Raw genomic sequence first — 27,988 nt, forward strand, 5'->3', positions numbered from 1 at the left:
TGATCTCCGGGGCGCGCGCCCGCGCGCGCGCTCTCTCCATTTGGCCCCCTACCCTGCAGCAAGGGCAGCGTGACGTAATGCAACCTCAGCATGTCGGCCGCGATATAAAGGACAAGGCGGCGCGCCTCCCAGACGCAGAGTAGCTTGTGATTGGCTCGGGCTGCGGAACCTCGGAAACCCGAATGTGAGGACCTTACAGATCCACGGCTGCCGACCCCCGCAGAAATCTGGAGCGCGGTCAGAATCCAACTGGCGGCGGCAGTGGCAGCAGTGGCTGCAGGTAAGGAGACTCCTGGAGAGAAAGTGGAGGGATTTGGGTGTGCTGCGCTTAGTGTCGCCAGTGTGAGAGGAGAGGCTCACACCCAGCCTGTAGTATAGGGCGTAGGGAACAATGGAAGTGGCGTCTAGTCCCTAAGCTTTGCCTCCTCCTTGGTCTGACAGTTTTTCTTCCTAGCCGCAGCTGGTGACTGGAGGAATTGAGGGAAGTGGAGTGTTTTCCCCCCTCAGGCAACCTCTCCTTCCCCTAGGCCAGAACCCCTAGGGGCAAGAGCCGTCGTTGAGACCGTCGGTGGTTTAGGGTGACGGGAAAATGGCGGAAAACAAAACGGTGAATTGAAGAATGCGGCGTCGCCCTAGCATTTTCTCTTGGCGACACCCCCCTAATATTCCTTTCATTCGCCCCTACTTCTCTATCCCCCGCCTGCTGCTTATGGTAACCTTGGAATGCATGAGGGATGGCGGCATTTGGGAGGAGGTGGCATCTAATCGGCGTTTTAGGGGGTAGGGAGCAGTCAGAGCCCGGGGGGGGGGCGGGTGTGTGCGGCAGTTGTCGCCTCCACTAAAACACCACCATTTTGGTTCCCAGCTGTCTCCCATGTAGCGGGGCTGGGAGAGCGGGAGGAGGATGAGGCGTTGGGCAGCACAGCGTGGGTAGCAGCGGTGGCGACCGCTGCACCAAGTGAGAGGAGGGAGGAGGGGAAAGGGTATTCTTGTTGCTTCGCTTTCTGCCTTTCCACGGAGAAGGTTCTCTTGTTTGGCTTAAGATCCAGTCATATGGGTAATATATGAAGGCACGTGTGTGCGTTCTGCTCGAAATGATTGAAACTTGGCATGGTTGTGGGAAAGGGAGACTTATGCGGGAAGCGGGTTGCGTCCAAAGCTGCAATACTGCTACTTGTCAGGGCTCCTTTGTCTCCTATCTCTGCAAATACTACTTTCGCATTCTCTTGCTCTGTTGCCTTAATATTTCTCATCTACCTCCCACCCTATTTACATCATGAAGAAGCTAGGTCCTGAATGAGCTGTTTGGAGAAGACAGATGAAAGTAAAATGTTTTTTTGTTGTTGTTTGCTTTGTGATTTCTGTACCCCGTACATTGATAGAAAGATGTTTACTTGAAGCGTACTTAGTGGTTATCTCCATTCAGTAAGGATGTGAGATATACTCTTGAGAATACTGAGAAGCCCAGCTATCTATTGGCTATTCAATACTTAACACACTGCTGTTCTCATACCTCATTTATTATTGATCTTATTTAAACTTCATATAAGGAGAAAAGTGCGCCAATATATTTATTTATTTATTCATACAGTGTGATACTCCCTTATAGTAGTTGCACTATGTGTTAAAATTTTTACACTTCATTGAGCGCTAGTGCAGATTTTTCTCTATTGATTTGGCAAGGATAAAGCTTGCCCTTGGTTGGTTCTCTTTCACTTTCCAAAATGAGATTTAGCTAGTGATTTTTAAATGTGCTTTAGAGAAGATTTTGTTTAACGGAGTGGTGGAATTCTAAGTGTAATAATGTTGCTTATATCGTAGTAGGTAGTTGTTTCTGTTGGAATCCCTTCGGATGCTTTTTAGATGAATGGATTTGAGCACTTAAGCTCTTCTCAACCTCACCCTGCACGTTAAAGTGTAAAGAAAATCCTTAAGTGTGTAAGAGATTTTGTTTAAAATGTTTTAAAATGTCTAATTTTGAATGTATTTTTACAATAGGTAAAGAGAACTTTTTTCCAAAGAAAATAACATAGGTCAGAAGGAAAAATAACAAAAACAAATTGCTGCAGATTTTACTTTACAATATGTAAGAAAATCTACAATTTCTTCAAGACAGTCATATTAAGGTGATTAACAAATTACTGTTTTATTTAATAATTAAACAGAATTAAGTGCTTAAAACATTTTAAGGCATTTGTAATTTGATTACTTATGTAAAGCAAGCAATTATTCTAATTAAAGTTGAAATAGTACACTGTTTTAAATGTTGAAAATAAGTCCTTATGGCATTTTGATTTATCTCTGTGAACATAGGGGTAGTCTATTTTGAACTGTCTTGACCTCTGATGGTTTCATTTTGGAGGCAGGGAACAATGTGGTATTTGAAAAAAAAAATACAGCCAAGAATTTCTAAAAATTTGTAATTTTGCTCATACATAAAATAATTTTATTTAATCATTGTATACACAGAAAATACACCTATTGCTGTAGGATTTTTATATACATGATTCAAATGTTATACTCTCCTGCCTCTTGTACACCTGTAGAACTTTAAGGCAAGGAAAAAAATCTTAGTGATCTCCTTACTTAAGGATAAATTAAGGTGTTTTACATGGCAGCTTTCTAAAACTTTAACGATATAACCTCATCTTTGTGCAATATAACCCAATTTATTAAACACTCCGAAATAAAAATGAGACAAATTTTTTATAGAATTGATACTTTTTGGTGATACTTAGAATTTTATGTTTGAAAGGGAAATACACATATGTAATTATAAGGAATATGCTTAGTGATAGTATTTGCCATTAGGTTCCAAGTCTGATTATCTTAAATATAGGATACATCACTTGAAATGAAATGGAATCCTTGCTTTCAGAACTAGCTTAAAGCTAGTGTGACTTTATTAATCATTAAGGAAGAAAATCAATTGTACATTTATAAGTAAATGATATTCTGAAAGGAACAATTTGCTAAATGTTTGTATGTGATTGATCTTATCTCTACCATATTTAGGAAGCAGTCATGTTTCTTGAGTCCTCAAAACTATGAGACAAGAGACTGTAGTAGAGTGAGGCCAGAAGTCCTTACTGGCTCAAAGAACTCGAGGGAAACTGGGATAAAACATTTTACATTATAAGTAGAACCCCGGGAGCCAGAGGTGAAACACAAGTTTATCTGCAGAGCTCCGCTGCAGGGCTGAGCTGGGTCTGGAAGAAATGGATGAGAGCCACTGGATGAAATTCACTAATACTAGACACCTGAGTCTTCTAGTAATGTATAAATATCCCAACTATTGTCTGTTGTCATCATGTTCTTTTTTTTCCTTTTTCTTCTTTTATAACCTACATTTTAATTGGAACATTAGTGCTACAGTTTTGTTCTTTTGCTCGCTTCTATCACTTCCCCTGTGGCTTGTCACCCTTACTGTGTCTTATTCTCCATTATCTTTGATTTATTTCCTTTCACGTAGCCCTTCCTTTACTTATTCTTCTCACATAAAGCATCTAATCAAGGTTTTTATTTTCCTTTGTGATGAGATTTGCACACCTAGTTCTAAGGCCTATTTTCCATTGCATTTTTTTTCTCACAACAACTGACTTTCGCTTAAACATATTTAAACTCTTTTAAAACCATTTTTTTTACAGATATCTGTGAATGAACTTTGCTAAGTATGGAATCAGGTGGTGGAAGTCTTGGATTGCACACATCAGACTGTAGAATGGCCCATACCATGATTATGCAGGATTTTGGTAAAGCATTTTCTTTGTTGTATTTTTTCTTTCTTTTTTAAAAGTCAGAGCATACTAAATATCAAAACTATATTGAAGAAGGGGAGAATTTATGAAATTTGTTCTTTTGCTAGGAAATTATTTGTAGAGCTCATTTTCTTAAAGATTAAAGCTATGTGGGATCCCTGGGTGGCGCAGCAGTTTAGCGCCTGACTTTAGCCCAGGGCACGATCCTGGAGACCCGGGATCGAATCCCACGTCCGGCTCCCGGTGCATGGAACCTGCTTCTCCCTCTGCCTATGTCTCTGCCTCTCTCTCTCTGTGTGTGACTATCATAAATAAATTTAAAAAAATTAAAAAAAAAGATTAAAGCTATGTGACAGTAGTCTACTTAAAATCATTCTTAAAATTTTGTGCAGGGCACCTGGGTGGCTCAGCCAGTGTCTACCTTCAGCTCAAATCATGATCCCAGAACTTTGGAATTTAGCCCTGAATCAGGCTCCCTGTTCAGTGGGGAGCCTGCTTCTCCCTCTCTCTCTGCCATTTCCCCTGCTTGTGTACTCTTGCTCTTTCTGTCAAATAAATAAATCAAATCTTTAAAAAAATTTGTGGAAATGTTGAAGAAAGGAAACTTGGAATATAGTGGTAATGTGGCATTGAAAATGAAAAAAAACTCAGCTTAGATAAATAACAACATCAATTCTTGAATGTAGGAAATATTAAATTGTCTTTCTCAAATACATTTTAAATTGTATTTTTGATAAAACTGGAAAAGGACCTACTTCAGTCATTACAAAGAAGTTAGATGCTTATGTAGTGAGATATTGGAAAACCATGCATTAGGTGATTAATTATATTCTGATGAAATATCTTTAGAAAGTTGTTTCTAATAACATTACATCTTTCTTTTTTTTTAAAGAAAAGATTCCCTACTTTTGTGGCTAAGTTTTTCAGTAGCCTCTTAACAGTAGTTGTTTTGCTGAAGATGTTAAGACTCTATCACAGCCAACAAAGAAACTGAATTTGGTCAGGGTCAATCTGAATTATAGAAGAGATTGAGGTATCTGAAGTATAAGAGGCAGGAATAAGGTGGTAAGAATTGAAGAAAAGTGGAGTAAGAGTAGAAAAAATGAATAGTAAACTGGAATAAAAAGTAAACAGAAAATAAGGTATTATGGAATTGTCAAAGATGATATTAGGAATGGATGATCAAAGCTAATAATTAAGAAAATTATTAGAATTAAGAAAATGGTATTACTGTTTTCACATTAATGTTAATATATTATTTTGTCCCTTGTTGTAAAGGCTACAGTATTGAGAGTCAGAAGAACTGGATTCTAGTCTTGGCAGTCATATTAAACTTGGGCAAATTACTTTATTCACTTCTGTGAGGGGATTGGACTAGATAACCCTAGATACCCTAGATAACTGTCCTCTCCAGTTCTATGATTTCTTGACACTTCTATCTGATGAATAAAGATGTGGTGCATAAATCAAGATTAAATGTGGTGGAGGTTGAGATGACTATGTAGTTAATTGATTAAACTGAAAGGAAGCATTGATTCATTCTGCTAAATGAGTCAGAAGTCCATTGTGTTGATTATGGATAACTTAGAAGTGATTTTGAGTGAAAAAAGTACGTGAATAAATTCTAGAAGAAGGACAAAGAACTGAAGAGTAAAGATTTCACAAAGAATTTTGTGAATTCTTTGCTAGAGATAGTTTTTAAAATACTGGAACACTTGAACTTCAGTATAGTAAAATAAGTTTTGGTTGAAATGTCACCTTTAATTTTTTGCGTTTTAAAAAGGTTTTAGAAATGGAAGAAATACAGCATTTTCTCCATATGATACAAAATTTAATCTAACCTGTAGCATTTGGTGAAGTGACAGACTTCCTTCACTCCTGAAGAAGTTGACTATTAGCAAGTAAAACCTGATTCCTTTCTAAGATTAAAAAAAAAATGTCCCTTTAGTGCTGGTGAATGTTTACTTGGTATTCCTCTTACCTTCCTTTTCATTGTTCCTCCTTGATGTCTTAAGGTTTAATCAATCCCTTATTACATCTAATACTTTACTTCCTTTTAGTTCCTAGGGAAGTAGAACATGCATATTGAAATATATTATGCACATTCTTTTTTCTAATTTTTTATTGAGATAATAATTTTTAAAAATTCTTTTATTACTCTTTTTTAACAAACGGCCCCAGGGATAGAGGACCAGGGGAGGGGGGTAGAGGGGAAGTGAGGCCCCAGAGATAATAATTCATATCATACAATTTACCCATTTTAAAGAATACAATTCAGTAGTTTTAGTATACTCACAGAGTTGTGCAAACATCACTGCTACCTAATTTTAGAACATCTTGTCATTGGAAAAATAAAACCTAATACTCATTAGCAGTCACCCCCACCCCTACTCCAGACCTAGGCAACCTCTAATATTTCTATCTATGGATATACCTATCCCAGACATTTCATATAAATAGAACTATACCATATGTGACCTTTTGTGTCTAGCTTCTTTCACTTAGCATCGTTTTCAAGTTTCATCAATATTGTAGCCTGTATCAGTTTCTCTTTAAATTTCTGCAAACATCAAAAGTTATATATTTGCAATCCCATAAACTAATGATATTTGTGAAACAGAGTCTGGCATACACAGGTAGAGCTAGCCAAGTAAGTATACTATGCATTACAGGATCTCTAAATTCTATAATGTTCTTGGTGGGGATAGGATGGCTACTATGTTAAGAATTTGAAATGTTAATTTAATATAAAAATTCATTAGACCAGTTTCTTTTGAAAGATAATTGAGATTTTAAAAAAAATTAAAGATTTTATTCATTTGAGAGATAGTGCAAGAGAGTGAGCATGAGCAGGGGGAGAGGCAGGGGGAGAGGGAGAAGCAGATTCCCCCTGCTGAGCAGGGAGCCAGGCCACCTGACTGGATCTCAGGATTGAGCAGAAGGCAGACGCTTAAGTGACTGAGCCACTCAAGCACCCCTGAGATTTAAAAATTTACATGATTTATGTACTGACTTTGCTTGTGTCTCAGTAAAATGGTTATCCTTGGAATTTGTGGCATTGAATTTAATAGTTAAGACTTAATTGATGCAAAAAGTCTATGTTGTTCTGTGACTTAAATAGCAAAACAGCCTTAGATAGTGGCCCAAAATAGACCCAACAAATACCAAATTTTATCCTATACCTCCTGTGAAATTCCAGGTATTTACATTTAAATGAAATAACTCTAGTAAAATGAGAAATGCTTGAAATGATGACTTATTTCTTACTGTTATTTGGTTATGTAATTGCTTTCACACTTTTTAAAGATGATTTCTCACCATTTATAATTTGTTACCTAGTCAGATAAATTGTTAATGCCATTTAATGCTGCTTATTAAATGCTTTAAAATTTAATTGAGTAAAAAAAAAAGAAAAAAATAAAATTTAATTGAGTGATTATGTGATAGATCTTCTTACTCATTTTTTTAAAGAGAGAGAGAAAGTGCACACAAGTTAGGGTAGGGAGAGGGAGAAGGAGAAAGAATCTTAAGGAGGCTCCATGCCCAGTGTGGAACCCAATGTGGGGCCCCGTCTCAAAACCCTGAGATCATGACCTGAGCCAAAATCAAGTCAGTTGCTTAGCCAACTGAGCCTCCCAGACACTCCAGATTTTTTACCCTTTGTTTCTCAAACTATTCCTTTAATGGTGATTCACTTGGTTAACCTTATAAATTTCTTTAAAAAATAGTCTCTATAGTAAGTAAATTCTATTCTCCTCCTTTATACTGGTAGAAAAAAGCCAGCCTAGAGTTAAGCAGTAAGTTCAGCCCTCAGCTTGAACCTTGGGCAAGCTTATTTAACTTCCTTAAACCACAGTTCCTACATATTTTTTATAGTTCCTTCATATTTAAAAAAGGAGATAATAACACATTATACAGCTGTTCTGAGGCTTAAATGAGATAATATATGTAAAAATATTAGTAGGTTGCTTGGTGCATAGATAGTGCTCAATAAATATAGCTAGTGTGTTGTTAAATAAGTGACTGGAAATTCAGTGGATCTAGTAGATGAGCTGATAAGAGGAAAAAGCAAAATTTAATGAGACGTCTTAGATCTTGGTCTTAGTGAACTGCCAGCACCCTATGGAGAACCTGTCAATTCTTGGTCTAGGATACTTGATATTATTATTTAATTCAGCATAAACAAGCATATTTGGATTTATTTTAGTTTAGATTTGATTTATTTTGACCTGTAAGTTTCTACTAGAGTAGAGGCAGAATCCTCCTAGCCAGGTTAATCTGAATTTAGGCCAGCACCAAGTGTTATTCTATCCTTCCATCATTCCATAATGTCTATTCTCAAGAACCACACTAACCTCCAGAATTTTCCATATTTTAAGTCTGACTTGTAGAAGGATTTTATAAACTATTAATTTTATTGTTTATATACATAGAATTCCAATACTGTGAGTTTTATAGATTTAATCTTTAATTTGTCCTTGCTAAAATTTGCATTTCTTGTCTGGCTGAATGCTTAATTTGAATCTTCACCAACTCCCCATCTCCAAAATGGTCAGTGGAGAAACAAGTGAATAGGAAGGACTTATTCTATATATATTCCCTTTATCTACAAGATTTTCAAGATTGAGGCTATGTCCTTTTGGGGTAATATGATGGGTTAGGTAAGAGTTTGAGAATACTGAGAACAATACGAAAGGATTGAAAAGAAGATAATTCTGAAAGGTAGCTTTCCCTTCTTGCCTTATCTTTTAATGGATAAGAATATTAGTAGTGTCCACTGGTCTCCACTCTAACTTGTTAACTAACTTTTGTAATGAATTGGTTAATAACAATGAACACTGTGTAACAAATGGCACTCTTTCGGGTATGATTTTATAGAAAGTGATCCTTATGTGGAGAAGGCTTTGTATTAGATTATTTAATATAGATAAGAGATAATTTTGTTATAATCTGTTCCATAAACTCTTATCACTTGTTTCTTGTACACTTCAGTGAGGCAGAATTTGAATTCCTCATGAAAGGATTTTTGCACTTTTACATTTATAAAGGGAATAGGAGTTAGTGTTTACCATGCTACTCAAAGAAAAAAAAACAACATTGTTTAAAGCTTTGTTCCTGCAGATTTACTAGTTTAGAATTTAGTGCAATTTAGAGATATGAATTTTATCAAACCAAATCTTTGTCTAAAATCAGGTGTTTTTCCCCCCAAAAATCAGGTGTTAAAAGATGCTTTCCACTTTTATAAGAATATAATAATTCTTATAAAATAAAGAAGTTTAGGGACTTTCATGTTTATAAATGCATATTTTATAATGTATCCACCTGTCATATTTTACTAACTTAATTAAACATATTAGTACCCATTTATATTTGTGTTTTTTTAATTTTAATTTTTTGAAATACAAGACTCATAGGAAGTAGAAAAAAATAGTACATAGAGTCCCATGTCGCCTGTACTGCTCTTCTTCCAATGGTGACATCTTCTATAACTGTAGTACAATATAAAAACTAGGAAGTTAACATTGTTATATTACTGTTAACTAGACTAAAGACCTCCTTAAGTTTTCACCATTGTTTTTACATATATTCTGTGAGTATATATAGTTCTGTGCAATTTTATCCTGATACAGATTTTTGTAAACACCCATCACAATAAAAATCTAAAATTATTCCATTACCCTATGTATGCTATGCCAACATCTTTACACACACACACACACACACACACACACACACACACACACCCCTACATTTTTTGTGTGTAAACATGTTTTAATATCTCTGGGAAAATACCCCAGAGTGTTATGGTTGGGTTGTATGGTAAATACATGTTTAGTTTTGTAAGAAAGTGCCATATATTTTCCCGTGGCACTGGGGTGGCTGATACCATTTTACATTCCTGCTAGCAATGTATGAGAGATTGTCTTTGTATCTTCACCAACCTATGGTGTTTTTTTTTAATTTTAGTTCTTCTGATACAGTAATATCTCATTGTGGCATTTATGTTTTACTTGAAAATAAAGTGCATTATTTTTAAGGTCTTAATTTAGATTTTACTAACACTGTTTTCACCCACCTCCACCCCAGTGCCCGGTTGGTGCTATTTTGTTTGTTTTTTTTAATTTTTATTTTTTTATTTATTTATGATAGTCACACATACACACACACACACAGAGAGAGAGAGAGAGAGAGAGGCAGAGACACAGGCAGAGGGAGAAGCAGGCTCCATGCACCAGGAGCCCGACGTGGGACTCGATCCCAGGCCTCCAGGATCGTGCCCTGGGCCAAAGGCAGGCGCTAAACCGCTGCATCACCCAGGGATCCCCTGTTTGTTTATTTTTCACTTTTATGTAAGCTCTATGCCCAACGTGGGGCTTGAGTTCACAACCCCAGGATTAAGAGTCACGTGCTCTACCGACAGAGCCAACCAGGTGCCCCTGGTGATGGTTTTTGCTTTTTTAAAAAAAAAATATTTTATTTATTTATTCATGAGAGACACACAGAGAGTGAGGCAGAGACATAGGCAGAGGGAGAAGCAGGCTCCATGCAGGGAGCCCGATGTGGGACTGGATCCCGGAACACCCAGATCACACCCTGAACCTAAGGCAGATACTCAACCGCTGAGACACCCAGGCGTCCCAGGTGGTGATTTTTATTGCAGTAAGTTGTCAGTGGTTTTTTAAAAATGATAGTGTGGCAAGAACTATTTCATATTTTTAAAATATTTTATGTCATCTGGTACATTAAATATATTACTGTTAATTTAATAAAATAACTTTACTTTTTTTGGATAATTGTTTGTATTATAGTGGCTGGAATGGCTGGTACTGCACATATCGATGGAGACCATATTGTTGTTTCAGTTCCTGAGGCTGTATTAGTTTCCGATGTTGTCACAGATGATGGGATAACCCTTGATCATGGCCTTGCAGCTGAAGTTGTTCATGGACCCGATATCATCACTGAGACTGATGTAGTAACAGAAGGTGTAATTGTTCCTGAAGCTGTACTTGAAGCTGATGTTGCTATTGAAGACGATTTAGAGGAAGATGATAGTGATCATATATTGACTTCTGAGCTAATTACAGAAACTGTTAGAGTACCTGAGCAGGTGTTTGTGGCTGACCTTGTTACTGGTCCTGATGGACACTTAGAACATGTGGTCCAAGATTGTGTTTCAGGAGTTGACTCTCCCACAATGGTATCAGAGGAGGTTCTTGTAACTAATTCAGATACAGAAACTGTGATTCAAGCAGCTGGTGGTGTTCCTGGTTCTTCAGTTACTATTAAAACCGAAGATGATGATGATGATGATGATGATGATGATGATGTCAAGAGCACTTCTGAAGACTACTTAATGATATCTTGTAAGTGAAACAAAAGTACAAAATTACTTGGGAGATTGACTTATATGTAAACTTAAAAGGTTTTCTGGGATAGGGGAACTATTCAATAAAAATCATGGGGATAATCTTTTGAAAAATATTTTTTTTCAAAGCTGTATTGTTGAGATGCTTTTTTGACATTGCTCATATTTTTAATTTACTCAATGAAAATTCATACCCAAAATTAAACAAAATAATGTAATGTAATTAATACCTTAGAGCAGAAAGGAAGGTTCAACAAGAACATTAACTGACAATACTTTTAATGATAAATATATATATTTCAGAGTGGGAAGTTTATGTAGCCACTGCTTTCTTCTTAATATAGCAGGTACTGGAGTTGTCAGTTCAGTTTTGCTTAGGAATTTAAGCATAATATATTAGGAAATGTGTAATTAATTTTTATTAAATACTTGAAAAGGAAATCTTAAACTCAGATTGTGCTCTGCAGTTCTCCCTGTGTTTATTTTCTGTTTGTCTAAACAGCGTGTGTATATTCTGAGCAAAAACACTTTAATGTGTTTATTTCAGATTGCTTTATGATGATGTCTATAAGACATTCTATCTGAAGGAGGAAGATAGAAGTATCTTGTTCTCATTTTAAGTGGTGGGTTTGCCTGAACAGCAACGATAATAAAATTCTCATGATGAGTTATTGATGGAGCTTGAGGAAGAAGTGGGTCTATTCTTTATAAAATTTGAAGGGATCATGCTGGAAGTAATAAAGATCAGATAAAAACTCCACTTTTTCATGGTGCATTTTTGTTCTTTTCTTTTTAAAATAAAAAAGGATTGATTGGGAAGTACATCAACAGGTAGAGTATATGTATATGTATATAAAGTGATTGTTATATATGTTATCAGTGAATTTAAAACTAAAAAATAAGATTAATTTGTAAATATGATTCTGAAGTCTAGCATGTTAACTTTTTTCCCTCTGTAACCACTTTTGAATATTTACATTTCTTCTAAGGGAATGAGTTAAGCCACTAAAATACTGGCTGCAGATGTTATTACCTTTTTTTAAAATTGATGTCCATTACTAAAGCAATTCCATATTTAGATCTTAACCTGATGTTAAAAAAACTGTGGTTATTATTATATAAAATAATATGACAATAGTTGGTAGCCTTTCTGTGTATCAAAATAACATTGTGCCTTTAAAAAAGTACCTGTTGAATCAAACTGTTTGATATTAGTTTAAAATTTGACATTATGTGTTTTGAGAATTGTCAAACCTTAAAATATCTTCTATGATTTGATTCTGCAAAAGATTTTTTAAAAAAAGAATTTCTAGAATATTTTAATTTACGATATTTATATTGCCATATGTGTCAAATGCAAAGACTTCTGTCCTACTGTAATAGGAGTAAACTGAAGATTATAAAGAACATGTATTGCTTGAATAATACTGGGACTGCTGTGGGATCATTTTAGGATAAATTTAGACTGGGAATTAACTCCTTAATCATTAGTAAAGAAACAGCAATATATTTTTTTAAAAATCTATTTAAAACTTAAGCAGTTTTTTATTGTGGAAAGTGGAATATACAAAAACTAAATATTTTTTTATATCACCCATATTCCCACCACCCATATCCTTCCTTGACCATTTTTGTAATATTTATTATACCCAAATTGGAATTACTCTTTTTAAAAAAAGTTATTTATTCATTCATGAGAGATACAGAGAGAGAGGCAGAGACATAGGCAGAGGGAGAAGCAGGCTCCCTGCAGTGAGGCTTATACTGGACTCCATCCCCAGACCCTGGGATCATGCCCTGAGCCAAAGGCAGATGTTCAACCATTGGGCCACCCAGGCATCCCTGAATTAGTTACTTTTTACCAGTGTAATTAGTTACTTTTTACCATTTTCATTTATTTTATTTTATTCTTTTTTGATTTAGTCTTCCCCTTTTTTTCCTTCATAATTTGCACTTCATTTTCTTTACCTCTTGGTTTATCTTGGCCATTGAATCTTACAGGAGTTAAGAGAATAAATTGCCTTCAAGGCCTCAATGTTAATTTAAAAAGCCTCTTTTCTGTTTATTTTTCTCAGGATAGAGATTTTCAGAGTATCTAAGAAATAAAGTTGAGGACTTAAAACAGGCCATTGTCTTGTTCCTGAGTCCCTAAGTATTCCTATAAGGAAATCTTATCAGTAGCTGAGTTTTAGAACTAGGGAGTTTTGTCTTCTCTCATATCTAAGGGGTGTCTGAGGTTTCTCTCCTTTCAGGCTAAATGTCACAAATTATTTATCTTAGCAGTTGGTTAAACTTTCCCACTTGTGCTTAAGTAACTTGGAAATTAATATAGAATAACTGTATCTGTCTAAAATTATCGTAGGTGTGCTCTTCTTTAAAAATATCTAACATCTCTAAGACATTTATGGGTGATGATTTCCTTTATAAAAGCTGCACTGGAAGAGGGAAGTTCCATTAAATAATGAACCAATATAATGCATTCAAATTGTTTTTTACCTATAAAATCAGTTTATATTTCTTTTGGGAACATAATCTTATAGAAAGCAAAATGTCTTGGTAGGGTCATTATGGGAGATCTCATCAAACCTTACCAATTTCAAGGGTAAAAAAAGAAAAGTTAATATCTGTATTTTTTTTAATATAATGGCTTTATTGAAGTATGATTCACATGCCATAAAATACACTGTTTAAAGCATGCAGTGATTTTTAATATATTCACAGCATTGTATAACGATCACCACAATCCATTTTAGAATGTTTTCTTCACTCCAAAAAGAAACCCCATGCCCTTTAGCAGTCACCTCCCCACATACCACTTCCCCTTCCTGACAACCACTAATCCAATTTCTGTCTCTATAGATTTGCCTATTCTTAACATTTCATATAAATGGAATCATATAATTCGTGGCCCTTTGTGTTTGGCTTGTTTCACTTAGCATAATGCTTTCAAGGATTATCCATATTGTAGCATGTGTCATGTGTCAGTACTTCATTCCTTTTCATTACTAATATTTCATTATAAGGATATACATTTTATTTATCCATTCATCGGTTGATGGGCATTTGGGTTGTTTCTACTTTTTGGCTATTATGAATAATGCTATGAAGATTCATGTACAAGATTTTGTGCAAATATTTTCAGATCTCTTGGGTATACACCTGGGAGTAGAGCATCTTTGCAATCTAAATATTACTAACTTCTGTTTGTTTCAGTGCTGTGAAATACAGATCCTTTACATATTGCCTGACCCCATCTCTGTGATTCATCAATATACTCTATACTGATGATAACATATCTACCATATAATTTTGGTAGATGTAACATAAAAGTGGTACAGTAAAAAGCCTACTCAGCTTTTAAAAGGAATATTGAATTTGTAATCAGATTGTGCTATTGAGCTATATAAAAGAATATTGTACATTGGCAAACTTGCCAACAATGCATCTTACTGTTTTATGTTACATTTAGCACCAGTAAACTCTGTGATGTGTATACCATTGCCTGCTGTTACTGTCTGGAATGTCATGTGAGTTTAGAAACCACACTGTGGGACTTGGATATTGCAAACCTTACAACAAGCTAAAAAGTTAAGCCTTAATTTAGAGTATTTTGAGTATTATATGCATTAAGAAGATCTTTGAGGATCTATTTCTAAAATTACTTAGTTGCCTATTAAGTCTTTGTTAACTTTATACTTTCTATAACAAGGAATATAGAAAAAATCTTGGTTAAGTTGATGATTTATCTCTTAAAACTGCACACTAACACCCTTAATAACGTTATCATCTTCCATGAATTAAAATGCAAAACCAGTTTGGTTACTTAATACATCTCAAAAATGTTCATTCTGAAGAATCTAAGTAGAAAATAATGGATACCTTAAACTATGGGCGTTAAGGCATGGTATAAATGGAATCGGGATAGCAACAGTTATTTCAGTACTTAAAGTAAAAGCTATGATACCAAATTATTGAGAAGTGACCAAAAATGTGTATTTCATTTCATGAGCTTTAATTTTATGAATTATAGCTTTAATTCAGTTTGCTACAGAAGGAACTATGATCACTTTAAACCTTTCAATTATAATAAAGCAGTATTTATCCAATGAGAGTATTTTCAGTATTTTATTAATTTACTGTAAGTTATTCCAACTTAAATTCGTGTTTTGGACACTTTTTGAGGTTTTTGTATATCCTATGTCTTTATTTTCAAGAATGGGAAAACACTTTCTGAAAGCCTAGCTTTCATCTTTTAATACTTTCTGTGATGTCATTAATTCAACATATTTTAAAAGGGAAGCTATTAAATCAACACTATCAGATACTTCATCTTTTTTTCTTTCATTTTAATCTGTCCCATTGTCAAAAGGAATTTTTCCAAAAATCATAGTAATAGAATTAGGGGCTATGATGGAATTAAAATATTTAATCTATTTATTTTGATCATTTAGGTCCTTTCATAGTCTATTTGAACTATTAAATAGTATAGAATCACTTATATTTTATCAAAAAGTTAAAGTAGCTTTGCATTGTAAAAAGAATAGCTGAAACTTTCTGTCTTTCACCATTTTGAAAGGCTAAAAGAATGTTTTTGAATTTGTATATATCAGATTTGAAACTGAGGTAAGGAAAAAAAAGAAAAAAAAAGAAACTGAGGTAAGGGAAATCTAGACTTTGACTTATTTAGATCTCATTTTCTAAGAGTACTGAATTAATACCTTTTTAATGTCACTTTATTCATTTTTCAGAGGATCTAGAATTGTTTAGATATAGTCAGAAGCTTTAAGATTTTATGTTTCATGTATGATACCATGATATACATAATAAGAAGGAGCAAATTTTCAATTATATTACATTTCAGTTTTCATATGTACAAGCATTGAAATAAAAAATGGTAGGCATATAATATTTGGGGGAATATATTGTTTAACATTTATGGTCAAAGAACAAAGTTTATTAATATATATTTATTCCATAGATTGTGCATTGTATTCATGTGAAAATAAATGTTATTCTTAAAGACTGTAGAGCAGAGAATAAAAATTTTAAGTATATACTTAAAACGTAAGCAATATTTTCAAATATTGTTGCTTTACCTTTATGATTTTGGAGTCTAGCATATGTAAGTAAATATAGAAGTATGCAAAATTACTGGTTTCAAGTTGTCTTCCATTGACTCAACAGAAATTAAAAGTATTATGATTTTATTTTTATAATTTCTGAAAAGCCTTTTTTATAAAATAATTCAGCTGTTTTCTGTTTCCTCTTTTTCAATTCTAGATTTCATATGCTAATTGGTTTTAGAAATACTGATATTAATTTGGGAATTACTGTTTATATGAACTTATTTTATGAGTACTATGTGTTTTATGTTCTGATTTTTCTGATATTAATTTTGATGTTAGAATTTAACTTAAAATGTTTAATGTAACGGAAGATAATTTAATCATTTCCCAAACCATTTTAATTAAAGCTCTATGATTATTAAGTATTTCATATATAAATTAAAATCTCTGAATAAGTTTTTATATAGTTATGATCATGTAATATATCTGATCTCATATAGTGTTTTTTTCATGAAATGTACCACTTTTGGTGGTTGCATAATAAGTCATTAAGTCAATATAGTGGATAGGTGATTAACACATTCATGTTGCACTTATGCTTAACATCCATTAAATGTCAATTGTACTTTTTGACTAAAATATTTTCTTCTTTATATTTTACAGTGGATGATGTTGGGGAAAAATTAGAACATATGGGGAACACACCATTAAAAATCGGCAGTGATGGTTCACAGGAAGATGTTAAAGAAGATGCATTTGGTTCAGAAGTAATAAAAGTGTATATATTTAAAGCTGAGGCTGAAGATGATGTTGAAATAGGTACAAAGACTAATCTTAATTTATTGCTATGATAGGAATTAAAACTACTTCTTATCTTTTCTGGCAACTATTCTGAAATTGTCTTTAAAGTGCAGATTTTTTTATAGGTTTCTTTGGAGATGGAATATTAAAAAATTGTATCTGAATAAAAAGCAGGAATGCAGCATGTGTCATTCTTAGATTCTTCCAACATAAGTAGAATATTACATTTGGAACTATCAAAACAAATGAGCGGAGAGAATTTGATTTAGAATAGGAAGTTATATTGAGTATTTAAGGGCAAGCTAGAGGCTAGAACCAGACTGCTTAGATTTTAATCCTAGTTCTGCCATTTAACTGAACGGCTATTGGTGAGTTACTTAACCACCTCTGTCTCAGTTTCCTCATCTGTGAAATGGCCATAATGATAGTAAGTACTCATAGGGCTATTGTGAGGATTAAATGGGCAAAATACATGTTAAAAACCTGTATAGTGCTTGGCAAGTGTGTAATGTAAATGTTAACATTTGCTGTTCTCAGTGGTTATTGCAAATTTCTAGTGTAATTTATAAGAAAATTGTCCTGACACTTAGAAATTTATATTGGAATATTTTGAGGACATTTTTCTAAAGGAAAATATTTCTTATATCCTTCTTAATTCAGGGAATTATTCCATGATACTTTTCTATTTTGATATGTGATTTAATTTTTAAGGTGGAACAGAAATTGTCACAGAGAGTGAGTACACCAATGGACATTCTGTAGCTGGAGTGCTTGACCAGAGCCGAATGCAGCGGGAGAAGATGGTTTACATGGCAGTTAAAGATTCTTCTCAAGAAGAAGATGATATTAGTAAGATATCAGTACAAGGGCACTGTGGTGACTTGTCAGTAGCCATCATGCATTCTTTAAAAAAATTAAGCAGTCTCAAAGCTACAAACACTATATAGGAACAAAGTTCAATAAAATTAAGTCTGAATTTTGCTGTAATTAATTTAAAAGGAAAATGTCCTTTTGACCATTCATGCATACGTGTATTGTTCAAATCAGCAAACATGAAATGCTATGTGTCTCAGATACTAAGGATATAGAGATAAACAACAAATGGTTCCTGACTTTATTAGAGCCCACAAATATATATGGAATTAGTGGGAATCTATTTTGTATGTTATTGGATATGTTGTATATACCTCCTCTCTGAGGTAGGTGGTATTATCTTTGTTTTATGAAAGGAAAAAATGCTCAGGGATGTTAAAAAATTGCCCAAGATCATTTCAATATTAAGTGAGGAATGTGCGGTTTCAAATTATATCTGTCTAACTCTACTGCCAGTGTTCTTTCCACACGGCAGTGAACGCTGTTGGCCTCTCTCTGGATTTAGCAGTGAACAGGCCAACTGGTTGTTTTCCTTCTGTCACCTAAGGATTAGATAAGTAAGTATTCTTCCTAATAAGTTAAGCTGCCAGGATCTTTACTTATTATGCCTTTGATGGTCTTCAAGTAGTTGCTGCTTAAGGTTTCTTGGGGCTGAGTACCATAGGGTAAAAATAACTACTCAGATTTCCTATCCAGCCATGCTGCCCTTTTCCTTATGAAGACATGTTCCTTTCTGCCTACTTTCTTCTCATCTCAGTGTAACAATGCAGCCCTTCCCTAAGGCTTCTTCTATCTTTATGACATGCTGAGATAAAAACTATCTATTTTGTTTTCCTCTAGAAGGGCAAGAGCCTCCACTTGAGTACATTACCTTGATGATACTCAGCTTTTCCTATACTGCACTCTGATCTCCACTCCTCAGATTTCCTTCCCTAGAAGCCATGGGAAGCTGAATTCCAATCCCAAACATGAATAATACACCACAGTTGAAAACATAAAAACAAGTAAATCTAGAGGATTTCATTGAAGAGGAAAATAATTTCTAGTTGGTCTCTAAATTGTTTATTTTTTTTTTTACTCATTGGTCACAATGAGAGGGGCACAATAGAAGGTGGGAGACTGAAGCTTAGGTTAGATGATGCCAGAATTCCTTGGGGATGTGGAAAACTTAGATCAGTGTCTCTTTCTTGTCAGTTGAAAGAAGGGAAACTTGGGAGAAGAGGGACACTTTTTCCCCACATTTTTTCCACATTTCTTCCGTGGTGACTAGAAGATCCCGGTATGTGAATCAAAGGAAAAGCATAAATTCAAGCCAATTTTTTACTTAACAGCTTAAATCTAAATGCGTTAAATCATATAAAATATGCTAAATGACCCTCTAGGTTTAAATTTTTTATACCAATATTATATTTTTTTAAAAATAAGCCTCATTTAATGCTTTTTTTTTCTGAAAATCCTGCCTCTTAAAGGGTGTCCACCTATTTGTGAGCACCAGCTTATGTGTGATTTTAATTAATTCAATCTAATTATTTTATTTAATATTTTCTTCAATTACTAGTGTTTTTGACTACTTTCTTTGCATGTACAGTACTGAATTTACATTACAGTATGTGGGATAGCAAGGACCACTTTCTAGTATTGATTCTGTGGGAAACGCTTTCTGAGTTCCAAAGAACAATCAGGCAGAATTATGGACCGAAACCTATTTTACAAATTTGTAATGCCCAATGGACTGTAAAATCAGTCAGCATATTTCAGGCGCACATGCTTATATATTATATATATATTATGTTATTACATATATATTATATATAATCTAAAAGTCATTTTCATAGGATAGGTTCTAAGAGGAGAATAAGAGTTTTGATAAATGATTGTCTCCTAGTGGCACTAGTCTCCAAAGTGCCTAACATAATTTTTAAATTAACCAAATTGAAATCTTGACATTTGAAAGATATAAACTGTTTGGAATTTTTTACCCATTTATTAAATATTTGGGGTTATAAACAAGCAATTATTTCTAAAATTTAGGTTGCGCTGAAATAGCAGATGAAGTTTACATGGAAGTCATTGTAGGGGAAGAGGAAGGAACTTCTCTCCCTGAGACTCAGCTTGAGGACTCTGATGTTAATAAAACAATTGTCCCTGTTGTCTGGGCTGCGGCATATGGTAGGACACTGGCATTTTTTCACCTGATAAGTACATATCTATTTGATCAGCCTTTAGATCATTAAATATGCTGTGCTAGTGCCCCCTATGAGTTGACTAATATTATAAAATGTTTTGCTGTGGACTGATTAATCTCTAGGTACTTACATGATTTTCCTACCATATATCTTATGTTACTTAAAATGAGCCTTGCTTAATGCATTGTTGTTTTTCAGTAGGATTTATTTAAAATCCTACCTGTATAAATGAGTACCAAAAAGTTTTATTTTTATAAAATAGGAATATCCTTTGAAAATTGATCCTTCCCTTTTTTCAAAAACTTATTTCATGTATTAACACCACAAAAAAATTTGGGGGGTTTGAAAAGAAACAGAAATCCAGGTATGCTCTTCTACAAAATACCTAATGGAAGGTAAATTTATCAAGTTTTTTTTTCTTTCACTTTTACCTCATTCTTACTTAATTTACAAGATGGTCCAGGTATACTCTTTACTTTGAAAATTTTTGGTGTTCAGATGCATTATCTTATCTTGGTTTATGGCCCAGGTATACTCTTTACTTTGAAAAATTTTCGTGTTCAAATGCATTATCTTATCTTGGTTTCTCCAAAGGTTCATTCATTCAACAGTCATTTATTGAGCATCTTCCGTTTTGAGTGTATTCTGCAGAAATATCTATTCGGTTTTTATTTAAAATGTAAGATTGTTCTGGATGTTAACAATTCCAAGGATGCTAACAGTAGCCCTTATTTTCAGTGCGTGAAATAATATCTAATCTATGGGAGTGGAAGAACTCAACAAAAAAAAATAATAACCCAAGGAACAGTGGTCAAAGTAAGATTTTTGTAGATTAAGATGTGATCCACTAGTAATCATTATACTTAACAATTCAGTTTTTAATTAGTCTTTTTTTTTTCTAGGAGATGAAAGAAGAGTTTCCCGGAGGTATGAAGATTGTCAAGCATCAGGTGAGAAAGCATTATATGTGAGATGTAAGTTAAATAGCCAGTTTCATATACTGCATGGAAAAGAAACAGTTATTTGTGTGTACAGACACATATGTTAGACTTCTACCTGGTCATATCTTATCTAGTTATATAGGAGTTTGCCTCTTTTGGGAATCAATTAATTTATATACAGATATAACGTGTGTTATTCTGCGAATGTAATTCATTTTAGATTTATCTCAAGATAAAAATGTTGGGCAACTTACAACATGAATCTTAAAGGATGCTGTGGAGAAAAATATAAAATAGAAGTTGTTTAGATAAAAAAGTAAAAATTTACAACTACTTGTAATGTATTCATTGGGCAGAACTGTTATCTTAATTTCTGTGGCAACCAATAGACATATATAACTGTTAAATAAAACCCATGTGTCAGCTTCGTTTTTCTTTTGAGCTATAATACATACTCCATATAGCATTATTCCATGGTTGATAGTTTTTTTTATCATGGTAAAATGTCGGACTCTTCTGTTCCTACCTTTAGGAGATACTTGACTCTAAATTTAAACGTAGATATCAGAGGAATTGATTAGAGTCATACATCAGCACAGCATATAGGCTAAATGGCTTCACTGGTATTTATTTATTTATTTATTTATTTATTTATTTATTTATTTATTTATTTATTTAGAGAGTGCAGAGGGAGGAGGTACAGAGGGAGAGGGACAAGCTGACTCTGCACTGGATGTGGAGCCCAACATGAGGCTTGGTGCAGGGCTCAATCTCACAACCCTGAGGTCATGACCTGGGCTGAAATCAAGAGTCAGATGCTTAACGGACTGTGTTGCCCAGGACAGGTCTACATTTTTAAGCTAAATTGCATGACAAAACAGATTTGTGAGAACTGAAATTTTATTAAGTACTTTATTCTCTATATGCTAATGCCACTGACTGTGGTAAATTGCCTGCCACATCTATCTTAGTCTTTACAATCAGTCTTAACTTTTTACATTAATTGAATTATTCTAAAGCATCTATATAAGAGACATATTGTTTGTTCCATATTACACATAGTCACCATAACCATATTGGTTCACTGACACATGTATATTTCTTTGCTGAGTTTCTTTAACTTCATCAGCTTTCATTGGTGAGAAATTAAATGATGCCAGTATTTTGTTTGGGCCATAGAAATCTCTCATGTCACATTCACCCTATTAATTTATTGCTTTAGGATAAATAAATTGAGATATTTTAAAGCTAATTTCACATGATATCCTAATTAAAGTGTTTACAGTTGTGTGTGTGTGTGTGTGTGTGTGTGTGTGTATAAGGGCATAAAAGAGAATACGATATACTTTGTGAAACTTAGCACCATGATGGCAACTTAATGCCATGTCATCTCTAGTAATTCATCTAACCAAAACCAAAAAGTATAAATGTTATGTAATTTAATAGTGTATCATTTTTTTCCAGGAAATACCTTGGACTCAACATTAGAAAGCAGAAGTAGTACAGCAGCACAGTACCTTCAAATTTGTGATACCATTAATACAAATAAAGTACTTAAACAAAAAGCTAAGAAGAGGAGAAGGGGAGAAACCAGGCAGTGGCAAACAGGTAAAATACTAATACTTTGCTTTATGATTATGATCATGATTTGAAATGTGGAAGTCATTTTTTTTGTAAGCAAAGGAAAAAATCAGTTGTTAGAGTGTATTCCCACTTCCATATACTTGTCTGTGTTTGATTTAATAGTTGAGTTTTTTAAAAAGTATTTTACTGGTCCCTAATAAAACTATGCTTGTTTTCTCTTTCCCCAAATGATGTTTACAAAGAGAATTTTCAGGTTGGTTTCACAATAAAAGGTGCCTGTTTCTGGTTTACAAAATGTATATAGCATTTTAGCAGGTGAGTATTCTATAGCACAGTGATGCTTATTACTTTTTAATGAGCTATTTTATAATAAGTTACTTTTAATGTGCATTTTATCCTACAGGATTTTATTCTACTAGTATAGTTCTCACACTATAAATGTCAGCTAATTTTGGTACCTTTGTTGTAAAACCCTTTAAAACATCTGGCCAAATGTCACAACTTCCTTTTTTTTTATCTAGCTGTTATAATAGGCCCTGATGGACAGCCCCTGACAGTATACCCTTGCCATATTTGCACAAAAAAGTTTAAATCCAGGGGATTCTTGAAAAGACACATGAAGAATCATCCTGATCATTTGATGAGAAAAAAATACCAATGTACAGATTGTGACTTTACAACTAACAAGAAAGTGAGTTTCCATAACCACTTGGAAAGCCATAAGCTTATAAACAAAGTTGACAAAACCCATGAATTTACAGAATACACACGAAGATACAGAGAGGCTAGTCCACTGAGTTCAAATAAACTTATATTAAGAGACAAGGAGCCGAAGATGCACAAGTGCAAATACTGTGACTATGAAACAGCAGAACAAGGACTGTTAAACAGACATTTACTGGCTGTTCACAGCAAGAATTTTCCTCATGTTTGTGTTGAGTGTGGGAAGGGCTTTCGACATCCTTCTGAACTCAAGAAACATATGAGAACCCATACTGGTGAGAAGCCATATCAATGTCAGTATTGTGTCTTCAGGTGTGCAGATCAGTCAAATCTGAAAACTCACATTAAGTCTAAGCATGGTAACAATTTACCATATAAATGTGAGCATTGTCCTCAAGCATTTGGTGATGAGAGGGAGCTTCAACGCCATCTGGATTTGTTTCAAGGACATAAGACACACCAGTGTCCTCATTGTGACCATAAGAGTACCAACTCAAGTGACCTTAAGCGGCACATCATATCTGTCCATACTAAGGATTTTCCTCACAAATGTGAGGTCTGTGAAAAAGGTTTCCATCGTCCTTCTGAGCTCAAAAAGCATAGTGATATACATAAGGGTAGGAAGATTCATCAGTGTAGGCACTGTGACTTTAAAACATCAGATCCATTTATCCTTAGTGGTCATATTCTTTCAGTTCATACTAAGGATCAGTCATTGAAGTGTAAAAGGTGCAAGAGAGGGTTCAGACAACAAAATGAGCTCAAAAAACATATGAAGACCCACACTGGAAGAAAGATCTACCAATGCGAGTATTGTGAATATAGCACTACAGATGCATCTGGCTTTAAACGACATGTGATATCAATACATACAAAAGACTACCCACACAGGTGTGAATTCTGCAAGAAGGGATTCCGAAGACCATCAGAAAAAAATCAGCATATTATGAGGCACCACAAGGAGGCTCTTATGTAATAAGATCAATATAAAGCTATTTCAAAAATAGGATATGCTACATGGGAGGAAAATTTCATGAACTGTTTCATCTAGTTCCAAAGCTTGATAGTAAATCATAACTTTACATTCTTTGTATTAGAGATCTTGAAATATTTCAATTGACAGGGGATTTCATTGCCCTTTGAAAATTACTTAAAGAATTTAAAAAGCACCATAGAATGGTTGCAGAAAAACTCTTAAGTGTCTATTTAATAGTATTATATGCATAATTAAACTACAGAAGGGCAAAGCAAAGACAATAACTTTATTTGGCTGATCATACTAGAGATAAATGTTTCTGAAAAGATCATATTTAGTTGAGTTTAGCAATGTTTTGCTGTGGCAAGCAAGTCTCACTTTTATGTGATTTTAGAAATGAGGTGGGGCAAGAAAATACAGTCATCCATCAGTCACTTAGTCATTGAGCCTTTTTTATGGCAACTGAAAATTGATTTCCAGAAATGACAAAAGTTTTGTGTATTCATTAAAAGAAATTTCGCTGGAAAACAGCTTATACTAATTCAATACTATTAAAGAGATTTTCAGAGCTGCTAAGATTTTATTACAAGATGGGATATTTAAAATACAGCATTCTTTGGAAGTCTAAAATGAAATCTAAGATTAAAGTTCCCTTTTTTCTGATGTTCAAGTTGATTTTTCAGTATGGCATATATGACAAAAGTATATTTGAGTCAGATGTGGCTTTCTAAAACAGATGCAACAGTAGTGTTGCAAATAAAGTTAGCACTATTTCTTTACGATCTAAAGATTAAATTGAGAGAACACAGTTTTCTTAAATATGATGTTTAGAAGTTTCTTTTTAGGGCAGTCTCAGCAAGTATGATTAGATAGTCTTACTTGCTTTAATGGTTAAAGGTGCAATTTTATGCCATTATTGAAAATTTTTATTTTTAAAATCTATATGCCATATTATTAACATGCATTTTCAATGTGAGGCAGCATAAATGCAGTATTTAACAAAACTGTGTTGCCAATAGAGTTTGGAGGTGGATATTCAGTTTACAGTGTATAAATTTAAAATATGCATCCTTTTAACAACGCTTTGTGTTAGCATGCTGCAACTCAAAATGGCGCTTAATATAAAAAGCTGGTTTAGGGAAATTTAATGAAAATCCTGTTCATAATTGTAATGCATATGATGTGTACTTTTAAGTTATAGTTGCTTCATGTTTACAATCAGCTGTTCAACATAATTAAAATGTAATTTTACTTTATACTATATTGTGGTTTTGTGTTTGAAGTAATGTTCACCTTTCTGTTTTTGCACCAGATAAGAATCTGTTCTTGAGAATAAATTTTTTATCTTTCTTAACTTCAGAATATTAAATTTGGAAAATTTTAAATAGTGTGTTATGTGGCTGTAAATGATGTACACGCTGTAAAATAAGATTGTCATTGTTATGTGGGATTATTATTTCTAAATGTTACTCATTGAAATGAGCATACAATAAAAAGCATTTATTGCACTTCAAGGTTTTATGAATTTATTTAAAGTTTGTTGTAATGTTCACTCTTTGTTAAAAGACTTTTTACTTAAAATTGCTTGTAAGTAATTTGGTCCACAATTTAATGTCTTGTAGATTTTGTGCATTAACAACATGAGCTAGGAACTTAAACAATTATGATGACTATGGCATGATTATTCCTCAAAATGTATATTTCTGCTAAAACCATGATGAAATACTGTAAAGGTGCTCATCTTAAGATTTGGGATTTAGTATTATAGAGAAAACTAAAAAATCCTAACCTAAGTAACACAGTCCTGAGAAAAGGAATCTAATTATGTTCCAAATAGACCAATATACATTCAAAAGGAGAAGCATTAAATCAAGTATTTGGGAAAGATTTCTGTAAGTGAGTGTAAAAATAACCTGCTATATTCATACCAGTCAACATTCAATAGAATTCATGTACCTAGATATATAGCCCTGTTGCTTAAAATTGTCAGTTGGGTTAATTATTCTTTAATGATCGCTAACAGTAAAAGAAGTCTTTTAGCCTTTGTATGTCAGACCAATGCTTTTTTTAAAAAAAAAATTTTTAATTTATTTATTTATGATAGTCACAGAGAGAGAGAGAGATAGAGAGAGAGAGAGGCAGAGACACAGGCAGAGGGAGAAGCAGGCTCCATGCACTGGGAGCCCGATGTGGGATTCGATCCCGGGTCTCCAGGATCGCGCCCTGGGCCAAAGGCAGGCGCCAAACCGCTGCGCCACCCAGGGATCCCTAGACCAGTGCTTTTTAAGCTTTAAGGTCTGTGGAGTTCACCTAGGGATCTTGTTAAAATACATTTTCTGATTTAGTATGTGTGAGATGGGGCCTACAATTCTGCATTTCTAGTAAGCTCCCACGTGTTACTACCATAGGGTTAACGTGTTAGACAGAAATACCCCAGTGTAATTCTGGTATGCTTTGGCAACTTCGCTTAAACAGATATCTATACCTAAGTGGATGGGGCAATCTGTACTGAAGACATGGGTAACATTAGTGACAAGAAGGAACCAGTCATATGTGGAAGAGCAGAAAAGCATGCAAATACAAATACAAATAACCTCAGATGGAACAAGCTTTGGCAGGACCATGGTGAAAGAGACTGACTGATAGATGAGAATTTGAAATGGGAAATCAGAGGAGTTTAAGGAAGGGAATAATATGATATGATTTACATTTTGAAGATCATTCTGGAGGTTACATGAGGAATGCATTGTAGAGAAGCTGAGAGAAGCAGAGAGCCATGTGAAGAGATTATTCCAGTTATTCATAGTTATAGTGTACCTGGAGAAAAACAGATGGATTTTCTTTTATTTATATTGGATCTAGAGGGGCACGTGGATGGCTCAGTCAGCTGAGCATCTGATTCTTAGGTTTTGGCTCAGGTCATGATCTCATGGGTTTTGAGACTAGCCTGCCCATAGGGCTCTGTGCTCAGTGCAGAGTCTGCTTAAAGATTCTCCCCTCTGCCCCTTCCCCAACTTGGACATGCACATGGTATTTCTCTCTCTCTCTCTCTCTCTCTCTCAAATAAATCTTTAAAAAAATAAATTGGGTCTAGAAAACCTCAGCTAAGATAAAACAGGTAAGAATTCAGCCCATGTTACAAACAATAGATTGTCTTAAAAAATACAGATTTTACCAGCAGGTCAAAGTGCCTTCACAAGGAGGAGAAACAATTTAGGAATTGCTAAAAAAATCATTTTTCCTAAACAGTTCACAATCATTATGTGGAGATGTATTTGTCTGATTGTCACTTCTAAATGGCCTATGCCATGATATAGAGGAAAGTACTGGAATTGTTACTCAGATAGGGCTCTCCAATTCATGTCTCATAGAGGACAACTACCAGTTGAACCTTGAATTGCCCTTAAAGATATGTATGGCATATATGTGATATGATAGGTAACTTTTATTGCAGAAAAATTTCAACCATATAAAAAAATAAAATATAGTGAAGCCCTATATAGCTATCACCCACCTTCAATAATCATGGCAAATTTTGACTCATTTACATTCTTCCTCACTCTTCCCTTCACCCACCTACCTCTGATTGGTTTAATCCGAAGATTCCCCTTCTCCCAGTGGTTTAATTTGAAGTAAATCCCTGAAACTTTTTAAAAAAGTTTTTAAGGAAGATACAGCACAATTCTTAAATATGCCTACTTCCAGGAAAAA

The 27,988-nt window shown here is 34.2% G+C and overlaps 1 protein-coding gene across 4 annotated transcripts; it reads left to right on the plus strand.

Moving 5' to 3' along the window:
- The first annotated feature begins 170 nt into the window (after positions 1–170).
- Positions 171–27,988, plus strand: ZNF711 (zinc finger protein 711). 4 transcript variants are annotated; one of them, XM_055338914.1, is made up of 10 exons: positions 171–280; positions 3,648–3,752; positions 10,568–11,125; positions 16,857–17,012; positions 17,706–17,843; positions 19,899–20,036; positions 20,792–20,869; positions 20,956–21,003; positions 22,459–22,602; positions 23,100–27,988. In XM_055338914.1, exons 2-10 carry the CDS (start codon positions 3,674–3,676, stop codon positions 24,275–24,277), a joined length of 2,517 nt encoding a protein of 838 aa, XP_055194889.1. In that variant the 5' UTR covers positions 171–280; positions 3,648–3,673; the 3' UTR covers positions 24,278–27,988. The 4 variants fall into 4 exon arrangements, with proteins under 4 accessions (XP_055194889.1, XP_055194890.1, XP_055194891.1 ...); XM_055338915.1 differs by lacking the exon at positions 171–280 and adding an exon at positions 2,246–3,272; XM_055338916.1 differs by lacking the exons at positions 171–280; positions 20,792–20,869 and having other exon boundaries at positions 2,246–3,752.

Source organism: Nyctereutes procyonoides, unplaced genomic scaffold (genome assembly GCF_905146905.1).
Source record: "Nyctereutes procyonoides isolate TBG_1078 unplaced genomic scaffold, NYPRO_anot_genome, whole genome shotgun sequence".
NCBI classification, from domain to species: Eukaryota; Metazoa; Chordata; class Mammalia; order Carnivora; family Canidae; genus Nyctereutes; species Nyctereutes procyonoides.

What these genes read in the sequence shown, in the direction of transcription:
- ZNF711 (XM_055338914.1), top strand. Translation starts at nt 3,674, where the DNA reads ATGGAATCAGGTGGTGGAAGTCTTGGATTGCACACATCAGACTGTAGA. An exon ending in TGAAGATGATGTTGAAATAG is followed by an intron (nt 17,013 to 17,705) that starts GTACAAAGACTA and finishes TTAATTTTTAAG; the next exon opens with GTGGAACAGAAATTGTCACA. An exon ending in TGAAGATTGTCAAGCATCAG is followed by an intron (nt 21,004 to 22,458) that starts GTGAGAAAGCAT and finishes ATTTTTTTCCAG; the next exon opens with GAAATACCTTGGACTCAACA.